General features: G+C 41.4%; 1 protein-coding gene and 1 long non-coding RNA gene across 5 annotated transcripts in view; both read left to right on the top strand.

Annotated features, from left to right (window-relative positions):
• The window catches only part of LOC107390539 (uncharacterized), a 1,695-nt gene extending 358 nt beyond the window's left edge, over positions 1-1,337 (top strand). The window contains exons 2-4 of the long non-coding RNA XR_011516667.1: positions 260-465; positions 546-683; positions 784-1,337. This is a non-coding gene — a long non-coding RNA (uncharacterized lncRNA). The remainder of the gene's footprint in view (positions 1-259; positions 466-545; positions 684-783) is intronic.
• acss2 (acyl-CoA synthetase short chain family member 2) overlaps positions 1-20,773 on the top strand; it is a 63,033-nt gene that overhangs the window by 18,678 nt on the left and 23,582 nt on the right. For 2 of the 4 annotated variants that reach the window (XM_070544863.1, XM_070544864.1), the window contains 5 exons: positions 4,324-4,432; positions 5,574-5,621; positions 11,289-11,426; positions 14,228-14,398; positions 15,406-15,539. In XM_070544863.1, the coding sequence (XP_070400964.1) occupies positions 4,324-4,432; positions 5,574-5,621; positions 11,289-11,426; positions 14,228-14,398; positions 15,406-15,539 (600 nt within the window). The remainder of the gene's footprint in view (positions 1-4,323; positions 4,433-5,573; positions 5,622-11,288; positions 11,427-14,227; positions 14,399-15,405; positions 15,540-20,773) is intronic. The other 2 variants (XM_070544865.1, XM_054745630.2) reach the window with 2 other exon arrangements.

The following is a 20,773-nucleotide window of genomic DNA, read 5'->3' as shown; positions in this document are numbered from 1 at the left end:
TAAACAAAGACCTGATTTTCTCAGGAAATGGCTCATCTTTTGTGGGTCATGACCCAGCTCATCTTCTTCAAAGAGGAAGGATAATTTCTAAAAGCCTCTCTTCGGCTGCGGGTCTCCTTTTCCCGTCTTTCAGCTAAACAGCTGATGTGTCCACTGGTCCTTCATCCTCATCCTTTATACATAAAAACCCATTAAACTAAAGAGAAGTAACAATCTGTCACAGATCGCTCCGATTTCGGCCTCACTATTTACTCCACAGCTCCGTGACATGTGGAAGCAGTCCATCGTGAACCATCTGTACTGGACCGCTGAATCCACACCTGATGGCAACACTGACATTATGGAGGCATGATGGAAGTTACTTGTGAATCGTGTTCAGGACATCCATGACGAAACACCTGAATTTCCAGTTTGTCTCCATCCTCCACTGGAAGAGCAAAGCAGGAACAAGCAGTGACTAGCCCTGTGAGTGTTTGAACTACATTCATTTTCCTGGAAGTAAACTTAATGTGTAGTTTATTTAAATGTGTCCTGTTTGTCTGCAGGATCGACTTCAGCAGTCAAGTTGGAGAAAGCAGCCTTTCAGCCAGGATGTGAAGGATGTGAGGCTGCTGTCCCCTCAGCTCCAGGCATACTCGAGGTGTTCCACTCCCTCATCCTGAGATTTGCTCCTAAGCATACAGGTTCTCAGACCTTGGCATGAACACCAGGCACATTTTATTCAGCTGGAATTTTTAATAATTTTATCAGTTCATGCAAACATTGAGCCACATGTCTTTACAGATACCACACTAGTCCAGATCAGGCCAGTGGAAGCTTCTGGACTGGCCATCTTCACCTGGAAAGGCAGCTCTGATGGCGTTCACTACACATGATGTCGCCCGATGATGTCATGTGCCCACTGGATCATCTGCCTGTAGACTACATAGCGATACTGCCCGTAATGTAAACGTTGTAAAAAGATGATCTCCTCACCTGACAAGCTTGTTTCCTTTCTGTGTTATTACTATTACTTCTACATATTCTATTCTGTATATATGTATACATATACTGTGTACTATGTTATACTATGCCATTTATGTGTATATTTCACTAATGTTGTTTCTCGCCCCTAACTTGATAATAAAAGTTTCAGAGATGAGCTTTACTCATTGAGCTGATGTGTTATTGTAGATAAGGTGTATAAAAATGCATGACTGTGTAAATGAAGCATGGTGTTAAAATGTTTTAAAACTTCTTAAGAAAAATGGAAGAATAAATAGTGAAGTTATGTTGCTAGCTATCCTTGGCACAACATGTATTGTTTGAGACATTAAATCTGTTCTATGAAAACCAAAGATTTGTTGTTCAGTCTGTATAAAAATTACAACACATTTCATTTTCATAAATAATGTGTCCTCACTCATTACACTGCAGATTTCTGTGCCCATGTTGCTGTTTAAACATGTGGTATGCCAGCCTTGGAATAAAGGGTTTCAAACAGCGTCGCTCAGCTCCAGGATGACCTGTTAAACACTGGATATGAGCAGCAGCTGCCTGAAGGTTTGGAGCTCTTGACAACACACTGAATGATGCTGTCCATCGCTCCACTGCTGCCACAGACACCTGAACAATGGAGATGACATCAATTAGAAAGTAAAGTAATGAAAAGCTAGATGATTACTGAGTATTAGCATACAGCTAAATAAAGCATTTTGACTTTCCCATGACTCTCATGAATGAATGAAATTTAAAGATTTTTTTAGGATTCTGAAATTTTTTAATCCTATTTTCCTTGGAGGGGTCTGATCTTAAATTCATGTATTTTAATGGTAAATAACTTCCAAAATGTCTAAATTGTCAAAATAGAAAAAATTGTTATAAAATCATCATCGTGATTTTGCAAAAGCAAAATTGTGATTTTATTTTTCCATGTCGCCCACCCCTAATTTGTAACCTTAAAAAAATACATTAATGAATGACATTTGTACATCTACAAGTAATGAATTACACATTTTTCTTCCCCTAATGTAAAGTGTGAACAACTCATTACTTGTTAAAGTTTCAAAAATCATTTGTAGCTCCTCTAAAATAATTACAAAGGATATTTAGGTGTAACGTATTACTTTGAGGTCACAGTAATCCATTGATAATTCTAATAATCTTGATAAGCCTTTATTTTCCTTTCTTTGGAAAGTATGGCCAATTTGTAACCGAGCAATACTTGTAAAATAACCAAATGAATAAAAAGTATATTTCTATAACATTTATTTCAACTCTATTTAAGCTGCTGCCTGTTTACTCTTGTGCAGATTCAGCCGAGCAGGATGGATTTGCACAGACCAAGCTGTCCAATGAAGCCCATTCCTAAAACAATGAGAAATATTTAATTTATCTGCTTGAAACACGTAACAATCATAAATATTCGTCAAATAAATCTGATCACTTTTGTTTTTCTTTTCTGAAATGTGATAAAACTGCACTGTTCCGTTGAAGCTTCTGAACTCTTTCTGCTGTTGAGAAACGTTAGCTTAACACAATGCTAGCTTAACGCTATGCTAACTAGTTTAGCACGATGCTAACTTAGCACTAAGCTAGCGGTCTTGTCCGTCGTCTTGAGTTTGAAATATTTGAACACTTTGGAAACATTTTGGCATTTCTTCCTGGGTGTTGTCATCCTTATTTCCCCAGACTCTCTTGCTCACGCTGACTCTGATTTGTTTGAACAGCAGAAGTGATGTGATGTTCACGAATGAATCGAATTGAACGGGTTTTCAAAGTGAATGATGAGAGCCGAGTCCCTGTAGAGAGCCGTTCATCTTAACAAACCTCCCCGGAAGTCGGTCAAACTCACCCGCTCAAACCCCACCCACCGCTGTGACGGACGTAGGAGGAACCATAGAAACGTGTGTTTATATACATATCTCGGGAGGAACGCTAACCAACCCCGTGCGCCCTCACGGACACCGCAGGAAGACGTTGGTCTTGAGCCCCTCCCAAATGACCAAGCTTCTCAGCCGATCTCTAAGGGAGAGCTCAGCCGCCCTGCAGAGAAAACTCACTTTGGCTGCTTGTATCCGCAATCTTGTTCTTCCTGTCACGACCCAAAGCTCGAGACCATAGGTGAGGGTTGGAATGTAGAATGTAGATCGACCGGTAAATCGAGAACTTTGCCTTCCAGCTCAGGTCTCTCTTCACCACGACAGATGCAGCACCAATCTGCCTGTCCATCTCTATTTGTTTTTCCATATCGCCCACCCCTAATTTGTAACCTTAAAAAATACATTATCTTTTCCTCACTCGTGAACAAGACCCCAAGGTACTCTAACTCCTCCTAACTCCTCCACTTGAGGCAGGACCTCATCCCTGAGCTGAAGAAGGCATTCTACCCTTTTCTGACTCAAGACCATGGTCTTAGATTTAGAGAAACGGATTCTCATCCCAGCTGCTTCACACACTGGTGTGAGCTGGCTCGAGTGTATAAAATTTTTTTAAATCTCTTGCTATGTAAAAACTATAAATGCAAAAAATTCTAAATTTGATATTTCATAACATAATCGAGACTGATTTGTACTAAACACCCCAGGCAAATAGTCTTTTTTAGAAAAGTTTTTGTGTTTATTTATTTATTATTATTTAACTGGCATTTCAAGGGTAAAAAGCTTCAAACTGATTTAATTTTTTTATGTTTGAGCAGGGCTGAAGTTGTTCAGCAGATCTACAAAAAAATACATTTTTATAGCCACTTTTACAAGCGGATGTTTTTGTCCTCTAATGACTCCATCCATCCATCCATCCATCCATCCATCCATCCTCTGAACCCGCTTGTCCACGTGGGGTGGGGGGGGGCTGGTGCCTATGGGCAATCAGGCAGGGTACACCCTGGACAGAGAGTCAGGCCATCGCAGGGCAACACAGAGACACACAGGACAAGCTATCTCTCACACACACAATGAAGATAATGTTGTTCATAGAATTAAAATTCACGTTGAAGTTCAGATTATTTCATCAAGTCAGAGCTGTGGTTAGCTTGCTCATTTAAAACATGTAAAGTTTTTAGACCATGCCTCTTGAAAGAATCTGAATCAGGAATCGATATGAACCAAAATTGTTCAAATTCAAACGATGCCCAACTCTAAGAGACACCCTAAATGCCTGCCTTTATCCCCCGTGTGAAACCAGTTTAGTCAGCTGACTGTTCTGGTTACAAACACTCCTGTCTGGGTGGTGGTCAGAGAATTTGTCCAGATAATCAGAGGATGTCCTTACAAACAGATATGCAGAATCTTTTTACATCTCTATTATTCACTGTGTGTGTGTGTGTGTGTGTGTGCACGTTTGCAGAGGCTTCCTGATCCAGACGTGCATTGTGCTGAAGCACCTGTCTACAGACCCAGAGGCCTTGGTGAGCTCCCATTCTCCTCCTGCCAAGAGAGCCTGCCCAGACCTGGAGGTAAAACATCTACACACCTCTGCAGCTTGATCCAGACTTCAGCACGGTCCTGAAGCTGTGCAAACACCCACAGCTGCTGGATGAGGATTAGGCTTTACCGTTACTGGGCCATTTATGCGATCCATGTTCTATGTCAGGGGTGTCAAACTCATTTTAGCTCAGGGGCCACATTGAGGGAAATCTAGTCCCAAGTGGGCCGGACCGGTAAATAAAAAAAAAAAACTTCAGATTGTTTTCTTTGTTTTAATACAATCAATATAAAACAAGGCTGGAGCCTGAGGACAGTGTAGTACAAGTACAACACCTGAAGTGTACTTGAAAATTTGAAAAAATAAATAAATAAATCAACAAATAAAAAAGACATTCCTTAGTGATTCAAAGAGCTTACAGATCACATGGCTAGATCAGTTTCATGCAGCACTTAAAAGTATATTTGACTCATTCTACTTTACATCTTTTAGCTTTCACCAGCACATCAACATCAGAAGTCACATCCTGAGTGGCGGCCATCTTCAGGATGTGATTCACGTTCTTGTGTGAGCCTTGAGCGCAGCTTTGTTTTATTTACTCATTACAGAGGAAACTTGCTCACAAAGATACGTTTATTTTCACTCTACATTTTAAAGTATGAAAATAAAGTTTACACAACCATCTTGCGGGCCGGATTGAACCCGCTTGTTTGACACCCCTGTTCTATGTCCACCCTGCTCAGTTCTAGTTCAGACCTCTGGTTGCAATCAGAATCAGAAACATCCGATTAATAATCTGGATCTGTGAAAATGTCTTAGTCCAGATTAGGAGATGTGAAGCAGTGATCCAGCTGTGCAGGGATGATATACCTCTGACTGGTTAGTGACTAGGATTTGTGATTCATAAATGCTGTTTGGCATCACTATGGCAACCATCTTATTTACCCTGCTGTTTATTAGTGCTAGTGAGATTATATGGTACCTTTAGTAAAACATTTCCTAATTTTTTCCATCTGCATTTATTATCTTTTACCCTGCCAGGATTTTCAGTCTCCATCTCTGTCATGATATGATTTGACTTATGTTAATGGGTTTTATTTCCTTTTAAAAGTAACCACTCTCCTGCATTAACTTGTCCTTCCTTCTTGTTGGCCTTCCTCCCTCCCATCCAGCAGAAGAAACAGACAGGGAAAGTAAGGAAAGCACATCCTGTTCCACAGGTATTTTATACCCATCTTCCTCTACTAACCCCTTAACACCTTTTATTAATTCATTCATTTGTTATTGTCACCGACAGCAGAAGTGCTGTAGGACTGTCACACTAAATCAGTGGCTCTGTTAGGAATGATCTGTCCTTAAAGATAAAATCCTGAACTGGTTTCGAACTCGAGCGCCTGGCTACCGGGGTCGGCAGCACCTTACTCCAAACACATGTTTAATGGTTACCAGGACATGCACCTGGAGGTAGTTTTCCAGGAGCACTACTCAGTCTAAAACAGCTCTGTACAGCGTGGTTTCAATCAGCCCACCTGAGTGTAGGTTTGTTCCCACGCCAGCTCCATAACAGAAAGTGGGTGTGCACCTCAAAGGTGCGGCGGGAGGTTATGCTCCACTGAAATACAAAATGGTGGTGTTGCTGGATATTTAGCTCAGTTTTATGGGTTTTTACTGGTGCGTTTGTGTGTGTGTGTGTGTGTGAGAGAGAGAGAGAGAGAGAGAGAGAGAGAGAGAGAGAGAGAGAGAGAGAGAGAGAGAGAGAGAGAGAGAGAGAGAGAGAGAGAGAGAGAGAGAGAGAGAGAGAGAGAGAGAGAGAGAGAGAGAGAGAGAGAGAGAGAGAGAGAGAGAGAGAGAGAGAGAGAGAGAGAGAGAGAGAGAGAGAGAGAGAGAGAGAGAGAGAGAGAGAGAGAGAGAGAGAGAGAGAGAGAGAGAGAGAGAGAGAGAGAGAGAGAGAGAGAGAGAGAGAGAGAGAGAGAGAGAGAGAGAGAGAGAGAGAGAGAGAGAGAGAGAGAGAGAGAGAGAGCGAGAGCGAGAGAGAGAAAAAGATGGATGGAGTCGTGGAGGATGGCTGCTTATACTGAGCCAGGATTCTCTGGAGGTTTCTTCCTGTTAAAAGGGAGTTTTCCTCTCCACTGTCGCTGGATGCTTGCTTAGTATGAGGATTGCTGTAAAGACTCTGACACTAGTCAGTGACTTGATGCAACCTGCTGGGTTCCTTATATAGGAAACTTTTTACTGATTGGCTTAACTCGTTCACCGCCAATGAAGACTAAAGTCGTCATTTGCATTTTTTTACTGTGTGGGCGTCGGACGAGCCCCCGCACCGTGAGAACAAACATCCCAGCTCTAAAGCCGACCTTCGTCTGCATACGTCACACGTCACGTGATCAGAAAGTAGAAGGAGAACACTTGGGAACAGTGGTGTGGTGGAGCTGCATCGGTCTGAGTATTGCTCCTGGAAAAACACCTTAGCATGCCCACTTAGCCAGGAGAGGCTCGTCCAAATGATGGAAACACCATTTTCTACCTTGAGATGAACTTGTTCCAACACGAAGCAGCTAAATTAGAGAACGCTGAATAACTTTCAAACACTTCCCTGGAAAAACCCACGGTAGCTATGATGCTGCATGATTCCATTCTCACAAGCAGCCGTTGAAATTCAAACCAAGACCCGACTCTGGGCTCCATGAGTCAACAACAAATGTCTGGATTCGTATTGGAGTGAAAATCCATTTTGACAGAAGGGCTTTTATCCACGCTGCACCTGCAGGTCACCTGACAAATCTTTGTTGGTGATGCTATTAGTTAAAACTTCAACCTTTATCTTTTCAGTAGGATCACCTAAAGACACACCTAGATATTTATCAATCTTCTTCACTGTGTCAGGCGGATGGATAAAAGCATTCAGTTCTCGAACAAAGGCCACATTCCATATTGTGGCTCCAACGTGATGGAAGCTTATTATCATTTAACAGCTTAAGAGTTTTTTTGTTCCTTCTGCTCATGTTTAAAGGAACAATATGTAAGAATTCTATAGTCTTAACGTTTCAATGATGTTAGACAGGAAGGTCACACAGAAATGGGTTTTATTTACCAGATGGCTGGGGGGTTGCTAGTTTTTCTCCTTTCAAAGAAGAAAGAAATATGAACAAAGTTACTGTTTACTTCAGTGAGTTTGATGCGTCTTGGGCAAGCAAACTGCTACGCTGGGAAATTCACTTTTCCCAGCTTCCACCCAGCATTCAAACGCACCATGTACGCACGAATCAGTCAGGTGAGAAAAGAGTCTCAAAAGGATTTTTGTACTTGTGAACTGATTTGTGTGTAATGTAATTTTGTCGGTGTGTACCAGGTCATTTGTGTGTGTGTGTGTGTGTGTGTGTGTGTGTGTGTGTGTGTGTGTGTTTAAGGATTTGTATGTGTAGGAGATGAAGTTGCACACGAAATGGTGAACACAAGTTACAGATCAAAAGTTACGCATGCTTAGATCTATCTACACACACAAATCTAGATGGACACAGATCCTTTGAGACTTTTTTCTCCCCATAGACCTGTATTATGCTATTTTACACCTTCCAGAGCAGAGATTGGCCCAGTAAATAATAAAATATTGCAGTGTGCACCATCAGGATGTTAATTCGGCACTTTTTCTTCTACTCTGCAAGGATTTCTTTGGTAAGAAAGGTTTCTTTACCTGTCCTGACAGTTTTGGCTACTTCTCACCTGACTGATTTGTGCGTACATGGTGCGTTGGAACAGGTTAAGTTAAATGTCGTTATTGAACATTCTTGCAGCGGAGAACCCAGAGTTCTTCTCTCAAGCTGTGTTTCATTCCTACCACATCTATGCTGATGATATTCAGCTCTATATGTCCTTCATGCCACACCAGTTGGACAGGCTGGCCACACTTGTACTCTGCCTGACCCAGATCAGTAACTGGCTGTCCAGCAACTTTCTTGTCTTAAATGCTAACAAGACGGAGACCCTGATCGCTGCATCCCCGGAACTTCAGCCAAAAATCGAGCAGGAAATTGCCTCTTTTTGCCCTTCAGCCAAGGCCAACATTAGAAACCTGGGAGTTATTTTTGATCCAGCTTTAAGTTTAGACTCACACGTCAAAACCATCTCCCGCTCTTGTTTCTTCCAACTGAGAAACATTTCAAAAGTCCGTAAACTGGTTTCTACTGCAGATCTGGAAAAAATCATCCATGCCTTTGTGTCATCACGCTTAGACTACTGTAACGCTCTTTTTACTGGTCTCAGCAAAACCTCCCTCTCACGCCTTCAAGCCATCCAAAATGCAGCAGCCAGACTCCTAACCAAATCCAGCAGACGAGCTCACATCGCTCCAGGTTTACAGTCCCTCCACTGGCTCCCGGTAGAATATAGAATACAGTTTAAAGTTTTAGTCCTGACCTATAGAGCTCTTAACAACCAGGCTCCAAGCTACCTATCTGAGCTTTTATCCCCACACACCACCTCTCGGAACCTTAGATCCACATCTGAAAACCTGCTGGCTGTTCCTCGAACCAGACTGAAAACCAAAGGGGACAGGGCCTTTCAGACTATTGCCCCCAGACTTTGGAACAGTCTACCTTCAAATCTCCGTCTCTCTAACACTGTAGAGGTCTTTAAAAATCATCTAAAAACTCACCTTTTCATCCAGGCGTTCCCTCCCTAAATATTCTAAAAGATGGCTTTGTTCTTGTTCACACCTTGACTTTGTTTTTACTCCTGATTTTGGTCACTATTGTTGTCACTGCTATTGTTTTTATGATGTTTTTATTGGTTTGAGGTATTTGCCCTGATCTTTACTCAAGTTGTACAGCGCTTTGTGATTTATATCAGTGAAAGGCGCTCTATAAATAAACTTTACTTACTTACTTACTTCATTACGATAATTGCAGGAAGCAATCAGAATTCTGAGTAAGTAGGTTTACTGTTTAAGAAGGATGTTTATTGCCTTGATTTATTGGTTTTAGCTATAAAAGTAAACAAGGTAGAGCCATAAACTATTGACTTACTGATCCAGTCCAAGAGCAAGCGAACCACTTAAAGGAATTAGGAGGACATGTACTTCGCCGTGCTACAACCATATCCCTCTGCCTGCTCTGTTCAAGGAGCCACGTCATGCTTTTTTAAATCTCTGAGAGCAAAGGAAGGCACGATACATGATGAAATATTACTGTTGGCACTACTGAGATGTCATTCATTTTAAATATGAGGTATTTTTGTCAGCCCGTATTTATTCCTGGAAATGAAAACGGTCTGTTTCGTTGAAACTTTGCCCACTCCCGCTGCGGCTAAACGCAACAGCAGGGCTGCTGGTGTACTGGGCTTGGTAGTCCAGTAGTTTAAGCGTCTGCCTTTCACCTTGTTTTGCCATCTGCTGACGCCAGTTTGACTGCAGCAATTTATTTAGCCAGGTGAAGCTGATTTTATTTATTTATATTTTAGTTTTATTGAATATTTTCTGCAAAAACATTTTGCGTCTCTAAACATTTTTGAATTTGGTGATTTCCAAACAGCGTTTTGTTTCATACTCTGCTCACCTCACATGAACTCGTACTGGCTAAATAAAGAAAGAAAACATATATACAGATTAGTCCTTTTATTTGAAACGGTTTACCAACTAAGGGTTGAAAACATAAAACTGACGAGTGTAACAAAAAAGAAGGAAAAGGTTACTGCTGTGATTGGGAGTTGAACCTGTGCAAAAATCAGTCGGTTACTCTAACCACTGAGCTACAAGGTCAGTTACCAAACAGTCGCTTCAGACGCACGTCCTGTGCTGGCCATTACGTGCATTATTGTGGACAGGACACGTGGATTTTACGGTGGTGTTTTGTCCCCAGCGCAGAAGTAAGTAGTCAGAATTATACACTCTGCTACTGGTGGAAGTTTAAAGCAGCCATCTGTGACGTAAAGGTCTTATTCTCAACTGCAGCACGAAATCAACCGCTCTATTCCCGCTACTGGGAGAAAATGGGCATTAGTGACTTACTTCCTGGAGAGGCGGGTGTCAGATCTGAGACTAGCTTCAGGAGGAGGAGCAGGGCCTGATGACACACTTGGGCTACTTTCTCCTAAATGGAGTTCTGAAATTTAATTAGAAAAAAATTGAAGTTGAGTAAAAATATATGAATGCAGCCAAAAAGGGTTTGGGTGTATTTCTCACGAGGAAATGACAATATAACACGGTAAAAGCCCAAAAAAGTAAGTTTTTTCATGATATAGATCCTTTAAATCATTCTAAACATCTGATTTTCCTCCATGCTAACTCATGAAACTGACCACCAGCCTTCATTAGGATTCTGTTCTTTATGAACCCTGGAGCTGAAGTATCTCAGTGACCAATAGAATAAAACACTTCCCACAGGTACTCTGGTGCTTTAGGCCTTCTCCAACAACACTACTCAGCATGACTCGGGGAGGGTTCAGTACCACCCCCCGGGTCGCTGGTTGCTCCGGATCTGCTGCCTGCAGCCATTTCCTGGTTCAGAGTCTGACAAAAAGACATAAACCTGAGCTGAATGTCCAGCAACACCACCATTTTTCAGCTGAGTTGTTTTTGTGTAGCATACAGATCAGCAGAATTACTGATCACCTCATGCTATTGTCTCGAGTAAAGATGCACCCACTTTTTGTCACGAGCTGACAGAGAAGACGAACTACTCTGAGGTGAGCTGAGTTAACCCACGCTGTGCTGCACAGTTTTAGGCTGAGTAGTGCTGTTGGAAAAGGCCTAGATCTGTTTGTGACGTGTGAGTGCCGTCGCTTGTTGTCTTTGGCGCTCGGCGACTAACATGCATATCTTTTTTTATAACTGAGGACTGTTTCGTTTCACCAGACATGTTTCATCCAGTGGATGTCTCTGTTGTTTATACCAGGTGCCGTGGAACCCGGATGTGGACTTGTGTTGGCACATGCTGATGAAAGGTGCTTCGGACGAGTGTGAGCCCGAGTGGTGTGAATCTGAAGATCCTCTTTTTATTTTGTACACCAGCGGCTCAACCGGCAAACCAAAGGTAGCTCACACACACACACAACTAATGTATGACTCTTAAACATTACTGTTTACTAAAAGTGCCTTAAAAATCAATTCTCTTCCCAGTTGCATTTATTACTTCTTAAGATTCACAATCGATTCATAAAGATTTGGTATCAATCTTGTCTGAAAGCTTTTAAAGCTGAGCGTCCCTGAACGCATCTTCGCTGGAGCTAGCTGTGCTGCTCCGTTCTGTGCCCTCCTGCGCTGCAATCTGCTGAAATACGACCGAGACTTACCTTTATTATTATCACGGGAGCATTTTATGAGTCAAGAAGTCACTTCCATCGTGTTTTATAATGTTCCTGTTTAGTTTGAGTGTTTCATGCCGACTGCACCATGCATAATTCTCACTTGTTAAGACTAATTAGTGCCTGTTAGTCTTCTGGTTCAATGATAAATGTTACTGGTTTATGTGAAAACATGCTACTGAATATTAATAAACTTGTTTATTAGTTTAAGATGTTTCACATTTACTGACGCATTGTATTCTCTTTTACTCTGCTTCTTCAGACCACACACACACATTTACACGCACATAAAGAAAGAAAATGTTTTCTATAGCGCCTCTCAAGATAAAAATCATGAGGTGCTTCACAAAAACAAAAAATAAAGGTATAAAGTATAAAAAATTCTAGCCCGTTATTATAATATTATTATTATTATATCATATTATATTATATTATATTATATTATAATAGCCCAAGTTAAACAGGAGTTATACTAAAAATAATTAACCTACCTTTTTAGACCGTCAGAAAAATTGTGAAAACCGTGATTTTGTGATCTGTGAGAAGAGAAAACATGAGTTCCCATTGCTGTTGGTGGAAATTCACATATTCAGCAGATGATCTGTCACCTTTGACCTTTAGCCTGGTGCTGCACAACCAGTAGACTTTTGGGCCATTCCCATCTGTACCGGGTCGGCCCGGGCCGGGTAGCCCCAGTCGGCCCCAGCCTGGCCCGGTTGATTCCACACATCCTTGTCTTAAGCCCATGTGGGCTGATTCTACCCACCAATCAGAGGCTTGCTCTAATGGAAGGTGTGAATGGGCTGATTCTACCCACCAATCAGAGGCTTGCTCTAATGGAAGGTGTGAATTTGCTGTCAGCAGTGGGTGTGTCGGCCCTGGTCGGCCTGAAGCAGACTCCCTCGAGAAGAGGGTTGAGAATGAGCCTTGGTTGGCCCGGAAAAATACCAGGCCACCCAGATATGTAAACAACCTACGCTACCCGGCCCGGGCCGACCCGGTACAGGTGGGAATGGGGCTTTTGGTCACTGGACCTCAGGGACCTGCTGGGGGTGTAGGGACTAAGAAGATCACCAATGTAAGATGGTGCTTGTCCATGTAAGGCCCTATAGACCAGAACCAGGATCTTGAAATGAACCCTGAAGTTGACTGGCAGCCAGTGAAGCTGGAGGAGAAGCGGGGTGATGTGGGTGTGTTTGGAGGACTTGGTCAGAAAGCACAGGCATTCTGAACCACCTGTAGACGGTTCAGGGAGGTTCTGCTCAGACACGTGAAAAGAGAGTTACAGTAGTCTAAGCGTGAGGAGATGAAGGTGTGGAGAACTGTCTCAAGTTCAGAGCGGGACAGAATGGGACTCAGCTTAGCAACGTTCCTGAGATGGAGCACTCTGGAGAGGGTTCTTGTCCAGGATATCCCTGTTTTTGGACGTGTTCATTGTTCCCCTGACCGCAACCAGTCGTCCTGTCCCTGCAGCTGAAAAACTGCCCCACTGCATGATGCTGCCACCGCCATACTTCACTGTGGGGACTGTATTGGACAAGATATTAACAGTGCCTGGTTTGCACCACCCTAACCTCTTAGAATTAAGGTCAGAAAGTTTTATCTTGGTCTCACCAGACCAGAGAGTCTTATTTCTCACCATCTTGGGGCCCTTCAGGTATCTTTTAGCAAACTTCCATGCTGGATTTCATGTGTCTTGCACTGAGTAGAAGCTTCCTACGGGCCACTCTGCCATAAAGCCCTGACTGGTGGAGAGCTGCAGTGAAGGTTGAGTTTCTACAACATTCTCGCATCTCCATCTCTGGAGCTCAGCCACCCTGATCTTTGGTTTCTTCTTTACCTCTCTGACCAAGGCTCTTCTCTCCTGGTAGCTCAGTTTGGCCGGAAATCCTGCTCTGGGAAGGGTTCTGGTCATCTCAAATGTATTCCATTCAAAGATCATGGAGACAACCGTGTTCTAAAGGTTCCTAAGTGCAGCAAAGATGTTTTGTAACCATGGCCAGATCCGTTCCTTGCTGTTCAGGCAGTACATTTGACCTCACCATTCTCATTTGCTCTGACATGCGTTGTGAGCTGTAAGCTACGGTACAGGTGTGTGGCTTCAGTCCAGTCAGTATAATCAAATGCAGCTGGACTCCAATGAAGGTGTAGGATCCTCTCAAGGATGATCAGTAGAAATGGAAAGCACCCGAGTTGAATGTATGAGCATCAAAGCGAAGGGTTAGGGTTACTAAGGGTTACTTGAATACTAAGGATAATGTGATACTTCAGTTTGTGTTTTTTAGTAAATCTGCATACATTTATAAAATACTGTGTTTTTCTGTCAGTGTGGAACGCTGTGTGTACATTAATGTGGAAAAAATGAATTGAATTGATTTCAGCAAATGTCTAACAGAGTGAAAATTTGACGAGGGTCTGAATAGCTTTCGTACTCACTGTAAATGTTACTATAAATATGCAGGCACACACACTGACAGGACAGAGGAGTCCTACTCAGTCCCATTGGACACGTTTGTGTTTCTCTGCTCAGGGAGTTCTTCACACAGTCAGTGGCTACATGCTCTACACCGCCACCACCTTTAAGCTGGTGTTTGACCACCAACCTGATGACATCTACTGGTGCACTGCAGACATCGGCTGGATAACCGGACACTCCTACATTACTTATGGCCCTCTGGCCAATGGGGCCACCAGCGTCCTGGTGAGGAAAGATGCTCTCTTGTATTTACAAACTCAAAACTGTCTGAGGAACAAAGATTAGATATAATCTGGTAACATTTACTTTTCCACTGGTTCCAGCTTTGTCTTCTCATGCTTGATTTGGTTTTGATGTTACTGTAACAGTTCTAAAAATGTTTTCATGTTAACATCTTTGTCTCCCTGGTAGTACCAATATACAGTGATCCCTTGTTTATCACGGTAGATGCGTTCCAGACCTGGCCGCGATATGTGAAAATCCGCGACGTAGGGACACCATATTTACAGTACAGTACTATATTGAATTATCGTATGATCACATTCTCTTTTTGTGGGTAAAACTCAAGAAAAAAAATTTTTTACTTGTTTTTTTTATAGTTTTATTACAAAAAGTGCATTTTATGATTAAATTGATGAAAAAACCAGGAATTTCTTGATATTTCATATAGAAAAATACCGCAAATCGGCGAATTTCCCTTGAATAATGCTCCAAAGAAAAAATCTGCTAAGTCGTGAATCTGCTATAAACGAACCGCGAAGTAGCGAGGGATCACTGTACACTCACTTTTATGGGAGTTTTACCGTCTTGGTGCAGAGCACCACTTCTACTGACTGTCTCGTTACTCCCATTTAATTTATTCATTTACATTTGTTCTACTTTTATACTTTTAAGTAGTTTTGAAACCAGTAATTTAAAATCTCACTCGAGTAAAGGGCTTGTAAAGATACAAGAGTTATTTTCAACGCTACTATCTATACTTCTGAGTAATGAGTGGGAATACTTTTGACACCTCTGCTTTGACCGATCCAGTGCACCACATCTATTGTCCTGTGTTGAGTTTGTAGGCCTGTAAACATACGAGTTCAAAGACTGCAGACATGTGAGCAAGTCCCACACCTGCAGATGTCCAAGGACTTGTCACACGCCTTCAGGTGTCTGAGAACGTGTCACACACCTGCATGTGTGAGGGACCTGTAGCGCTGATTTCTATCCTGATGTGTGTGTTCCAGTTTGAGGGTCTGCCTACGTACCCTGATGTGAGCCGAATGTGGGACATCGTGGACAAATACCATGTTACCAAGTTCTACACGGCTCCGACCGCCATCAGGCTGCTGATGAAATTTGGCAATGAACCTGTTCAGAAGTGAGTGAAGAATTTTCATGAATTATGTCTGTTTCTTTTCGTTACATCAAGACTACTTTGTTTAATATTTACAGTGGGATGGGAACGTTTGGGCAGCCTTGTTAATCTTCACGATTTTTCTGTATAAATTGTTGGTTATTACGGTAACATTTCCAGTTCAATATCTCATAAAGGACGAACACACAGTGATATGTGAGAAATGAAACAAAGTTCATGGGGTTTACAGAAAGTGTCCAATAACTGTTTAAAGAGCAAGTCGCACCAAAATCAACATTTTTTCTGCTGGTAACTTGTATAAATGAGTGTTTAATAGTGTTACATATGTGTGTAGTCATAATTTCTGCATTTTGATGCATTTTCATCAAAAGTATCAAATTCTTCTGGAAGCGCCTGACGATCGCACAAGAGTCAATGAAATGGTAAATGGCCTGTATCTGATATAGCGCCTTCTAGAGCCCTGGAACCCCCCAAGGCGCTTTACAACACAATCAGTCATTCACCCATTCACTCTGTAGTGTTGATGATTGCTACATATTTATTAAAATGACCAATAAGATGTGATGATTCCATATAAATATGAAATATCAATCTGATTGATCTTTCAGTGTTTAATGAGAAGATTCTAGTTACTTTACTTATTCAGGGAACTTGTTTATTCAGGGACCATGTTTATTCAGGGAGTATGTTTATTCAGGGACCATGTTTATTCAGGGAGTATGTTTATTCAGGGAGTATGTTTATTCAGGGACCATGTTTATTCAGGGACCATGTTTATTCAGGGACTATGTTTATTCAGGGACCATGTTTATTCAGGGACCATGTTTATTCAGGGACCATGTTTATTCAGGGACCATGTTTATTCAGGGAGTATGTTTATTCAGGGAGTATGTTTATTCAGGGACCATGTTTATTCAGGGTGTATGTTTATTCAGGGACCATGTTTATTCAGGGACCATGTTTATTCAGGGAGTATGTTTATTCAGGGACCATGTTTATTCAGGGACCATGTTTATTCAGGGAGTATGTTTATTCAGGGAGTATGTTTATTCAGGGACCATGTTTATTCAGGGACCATGTTTATTCAGGGACCATGTTTATTCAGGGACCATGTTTATTCAGGGAGTATGTTTATTCAGGGAGTATGTTTATTCAGGGAACATGTTTATTCAGGGAGTATGTTTATTCAGGGACCATGTTTATTCAGGGACCATGTTTATTCAGGGACCATGTTTATTCAGGGACCATGTTTATTCAGGGAGTATGTTTATTCAGGGAGTATGTTTATTCAGGGAACATGTTTATTCAGGGAGTATGTTTATTCAGGGACCATGTTTATTCAGGGACCATGTTTATTCAGGGACCATGTTTATTCAGGGAGTATGTTTATTCAGGGACCATGTTTATTCAGGGAGTATGTTTATTCAGGGACCATGTTTATTCAGGGACCATGTTTATTCAGGGACCATGTTTATTCAGGGACCATGTTTATTCAGGGTCCATGTTTATTCAGGGACCATGTTTATTCAGGGACCATGTTTATTCAGGGACCATGTTTATTCAGGGAGTATGTTTATTCAGGGACCATGTTTATTCAGGGAGTATGTTTATTCAGGGAGTATGTTTATTCAGGGACCATGTTTATTCAGGGACCATGTTTATTCAGGGACCATGTTTATTCAGGGAGTATGTTTATTCAGGGACCATGTTTATTCAGGGACCATGTTTATTCAGGGACCATGTTTATTCAGGGTCCATGTTTATTCAGGGACCATGTTTATTCAGGGACCATGTTTATTCAGGGACCATGTTTATTCAGGGAGTATGTTTATTCAGGGAGTATGTTTATTCAGGGAACATGTTTATTCAGGGACCATGTTTATTCAGGGACCATGTTTATTCAGGGACCATGTTTATTCAGGGACCATGTTTATTCAGGGAGTATGTTTATTCAGGGACCATGTTTATTCAGGGAGTATGTTTATTCAGGGACCATGTTTATTCAGGGACCATGTTTATTCAGGGACCATGTTTATTCAGGGACCATGTTTATTCAGGGAGTATGTTTATTCAGGGAGTATGTTTATTCAGGGACCATGTTTATTCAGGGACCATGTTTATTCAGGGAGTATGTTTATTCAGGGAGTATGTTTATTCAGGGAGTATGTTTATTCAGGGAGTATGTTTATTCAGGGAGTATGTTTATTCAGGGACCATGTCTATTCAGGGACCATGTTTATTCAGGGACCATGTTTATTCAGGGACCATGTTTATTCAGGGACCATGTTTATTCAGGGTCCATGTTTATTCAGGGACCATGTTTATTCAGGGACCATGTTTATTCAGGGACCATGTTTATTCAGGGAGTATGTTTATTCAGGGAGTATGTTTATTCAGGGACCATGTTTATTCAGGGACCATGTTTATTCAGGGAGTATGTTTATTCAGGGAGTATGTTTATTCAGGGACCATGTTTATTCAGGGAGTATGTTTATTCAGGGAGTATGTTTATTCAGGGAGTATGTTTATTCAGGGACCATGTTTATTCAGGGACCATGTTTATTCAGGGACCATGTTTATTCAGGGACCATGTTTATTCAGGGACCATGTTTATTCAGGGACCATGTTTATTCAGGGTCCATGTTTATTCAGGGACCATGTTTATTCAGGGACCATGTTTATTCAGGGACCATGTTTATTCAGGGAGTATGTTTATTCAGGGACCATGTTTATTCAGGGACCATGTTTATTCAGGGAGTATGTTTATTCAGGGAGTATGTTTATTCAGGGACCATGTTTATTCAGGGAGTATGTTTATTCAGGGAGTATGTTTATTCAGGGAGTATGTTTATTCAGGAACCATGTTTATTCAGGGACCATGTTTATTCAGGGACCATGTTTATTCAGGGACCATGTTTATTCAGGGACCATGTTTATTCAGGGAGTATGTTTATTCAGGGACCATGTTTATTCAGGGACCATGTTTATTCAGGGAGTATGTTTATTCAGGGACCATGTTTATTCAGGGAGTATGTTTATTCAGGGACCATGTTTATTCAGGGACCATGTTTATTCAGGGAGTATGTTTATTCAGGGAGTATGTTTATTCAGGGACCATGTTTATTCAGGGACCATGTTTATTCAGGGAGTATGTTTATTCAGGGGGTATGTTTATTCAGGGAGTATGTTTATTCAGGGAGTATGTTTATTCAGGGACCATGTTTATTCAGGGACCATGTTTATTCAGGGAGTATGTTTATTCAGGGACCATGTTTATTCAGGGACCATGTTTATTCAGGGACCATGTTTATTCAGGGAGTATGTTTATTCAGGGACCATGTTTATTCAGGGACCATGTTTATTCAGGGACCATGTTTATTCAGGGAGTATGTTTATTCAGGGACCATGTTTATTCAGGGAGTATGTTTATTCAGGGACCATGTTTATTCAGGGACCATGTTTATTCAGGGAGTATGTTTATTCAGGGAGTATGTTTATTCAGGGACCATGTTTATTCAGGGACCATGTTTATTCAGGGAGTATGTTTATTCAGGGACCATGTTTATTCAGGGACCATGTTTATTCAGGGACCATGTTTATTCAGGGACCATGTTTATTCAGGGACCATGTTTATTCAGGGAACATGTTTATTCAGGGACCATGTTTATTCAGGGAGTATGTTTATTCAGGGAGTATGTTTATTCAGGGACCATGTTTATTCAGGGACCATGTTTATTCAGGGAGTATGTTTATTCAGGGACCATGTTTATTCAGGGACCATGTTTATTCAGGGACCATGTTTATTCAGGGACCATGTTTATTCAGGGACCATGTTTATTCAGGGAACATGTTTATTCAGGGACCATGTTTATTCAGGGAGTATGTTTATTCAGGGACCATGTTTATTCAGGGACCATGTTTATTCAGGGACCATGTTTATTCAGGGAGTATGTTTATTCAGGGACCATGTTTATTCAGGGACCATGTTTATTCAGGGACCATGTTTATTCAGTGAGTATGTTTATTCAGGGACCATGTTTATTCAGGGACCATGTTTATTCAGGGACCATGTTTATTCAGGGAGTATGTTTATTCAGGGACCATGTTTATTCAGGGAGTATGTTTATTCAGGGACCATGTTTATTCAGGGACCATGTTTATTCAGGGACCATGTTTATTCAGGGACCATGTTTATTCAGGGACCATGTTTATTCAGGGAGTATGTTTATTCAGGGACCATGTTTATTCAGGGACCATGTTTATTCAGGGACCATGTTTATTCAGGGACCATGTTTATTCAGGGACCATGTTTATTCAGGGACCATGTTTATTCAGGGAGTATGTTTATTCAGGGACCATGTTTATTCAGGGACCATGTTTATTCAGGGAGTATGTTTATTCAGGGAGTATGTTTATTCAGGGACCATGTTTATTCAGGGACCATGTTTATTCAGGGAGTATGTTTATTCAGGGAGTATGTTTATTCAGGGACCATGTTTATTCAGGGAGTATGTTTATTCAGGGAGTATGTTTATTCAGGGAGTATGTTTATTCAGGGACCATGTTTATTCAGGGACCATGTTTATTCAGGGACCATGTTTATTCAGGGTCCATGTTTATTCAGGGACCATGTTTATTCAGGGACCATGTTTATTCAGGGACCATGTTTATTCAGGGAGTATGTTTATTCAGGGAGTATGTTTATTCAGGGACCATGTTTATTCAGGGACCATGTTTATTCAGGGAGTATGTTTATTCAGGGAGTATGTTTATTCAGGGACCATGTTTATTCAGGGAGTATGTTTATTCAGGGAGTATGTTTATTCAGGGAGTATGTTTATTCAGGGACCATGTTTATTCAGGGACCATGTTTATTCAGGGACCATGTTTATTCAGGGAGTATGTTTTTTCAGGGACCATGTTTATTCAGGGACCATGTTTATTCAGGGACCATGTTTATTCAGGGACCATGTTTATTCAGGGACCATGTTTATTCAGGGTCCATGTTTATTCAGGGACCATGTTTATTCAGGGACCATGTTTATTCAGGGAGTATGTTTATTCAGGGAGTATGTTTATTCAGGGAGTATGTTTATTCAGGGACCATGTTTATTCAGGGAGTATGTTTATTCAGGGAGTATGTTTATTCAGGGACCATGTTTATTCAGGGAGTATGTTTATTCAGGGAGTATGTTTATTCAGGGAGTATGTTTATTCAGGAACCATGTTTATTCAGG

This window comes from Nothobranchius furzeri, chromosome 15 (assembly GCF_043380555.1).
Source record: "Nothobranchius furzeri strain GRZ-AD chromosome 15, NfurGRZ-RIMD1, whole genome shotgun sequence".
Classification (NCBI taxonomy): Eukaryota; Metazoa; Chordata; class Actinopteri; order Cyprinodontiformes; family Nothobranchiidae; genus Nothobranchius; species Nothobranchius furzeri.
The sequence above is the reverse complement of the archived record's forward strand: the minus strand, read 5'-3'. Positions and strand labels throughout refer to the sequence as shown.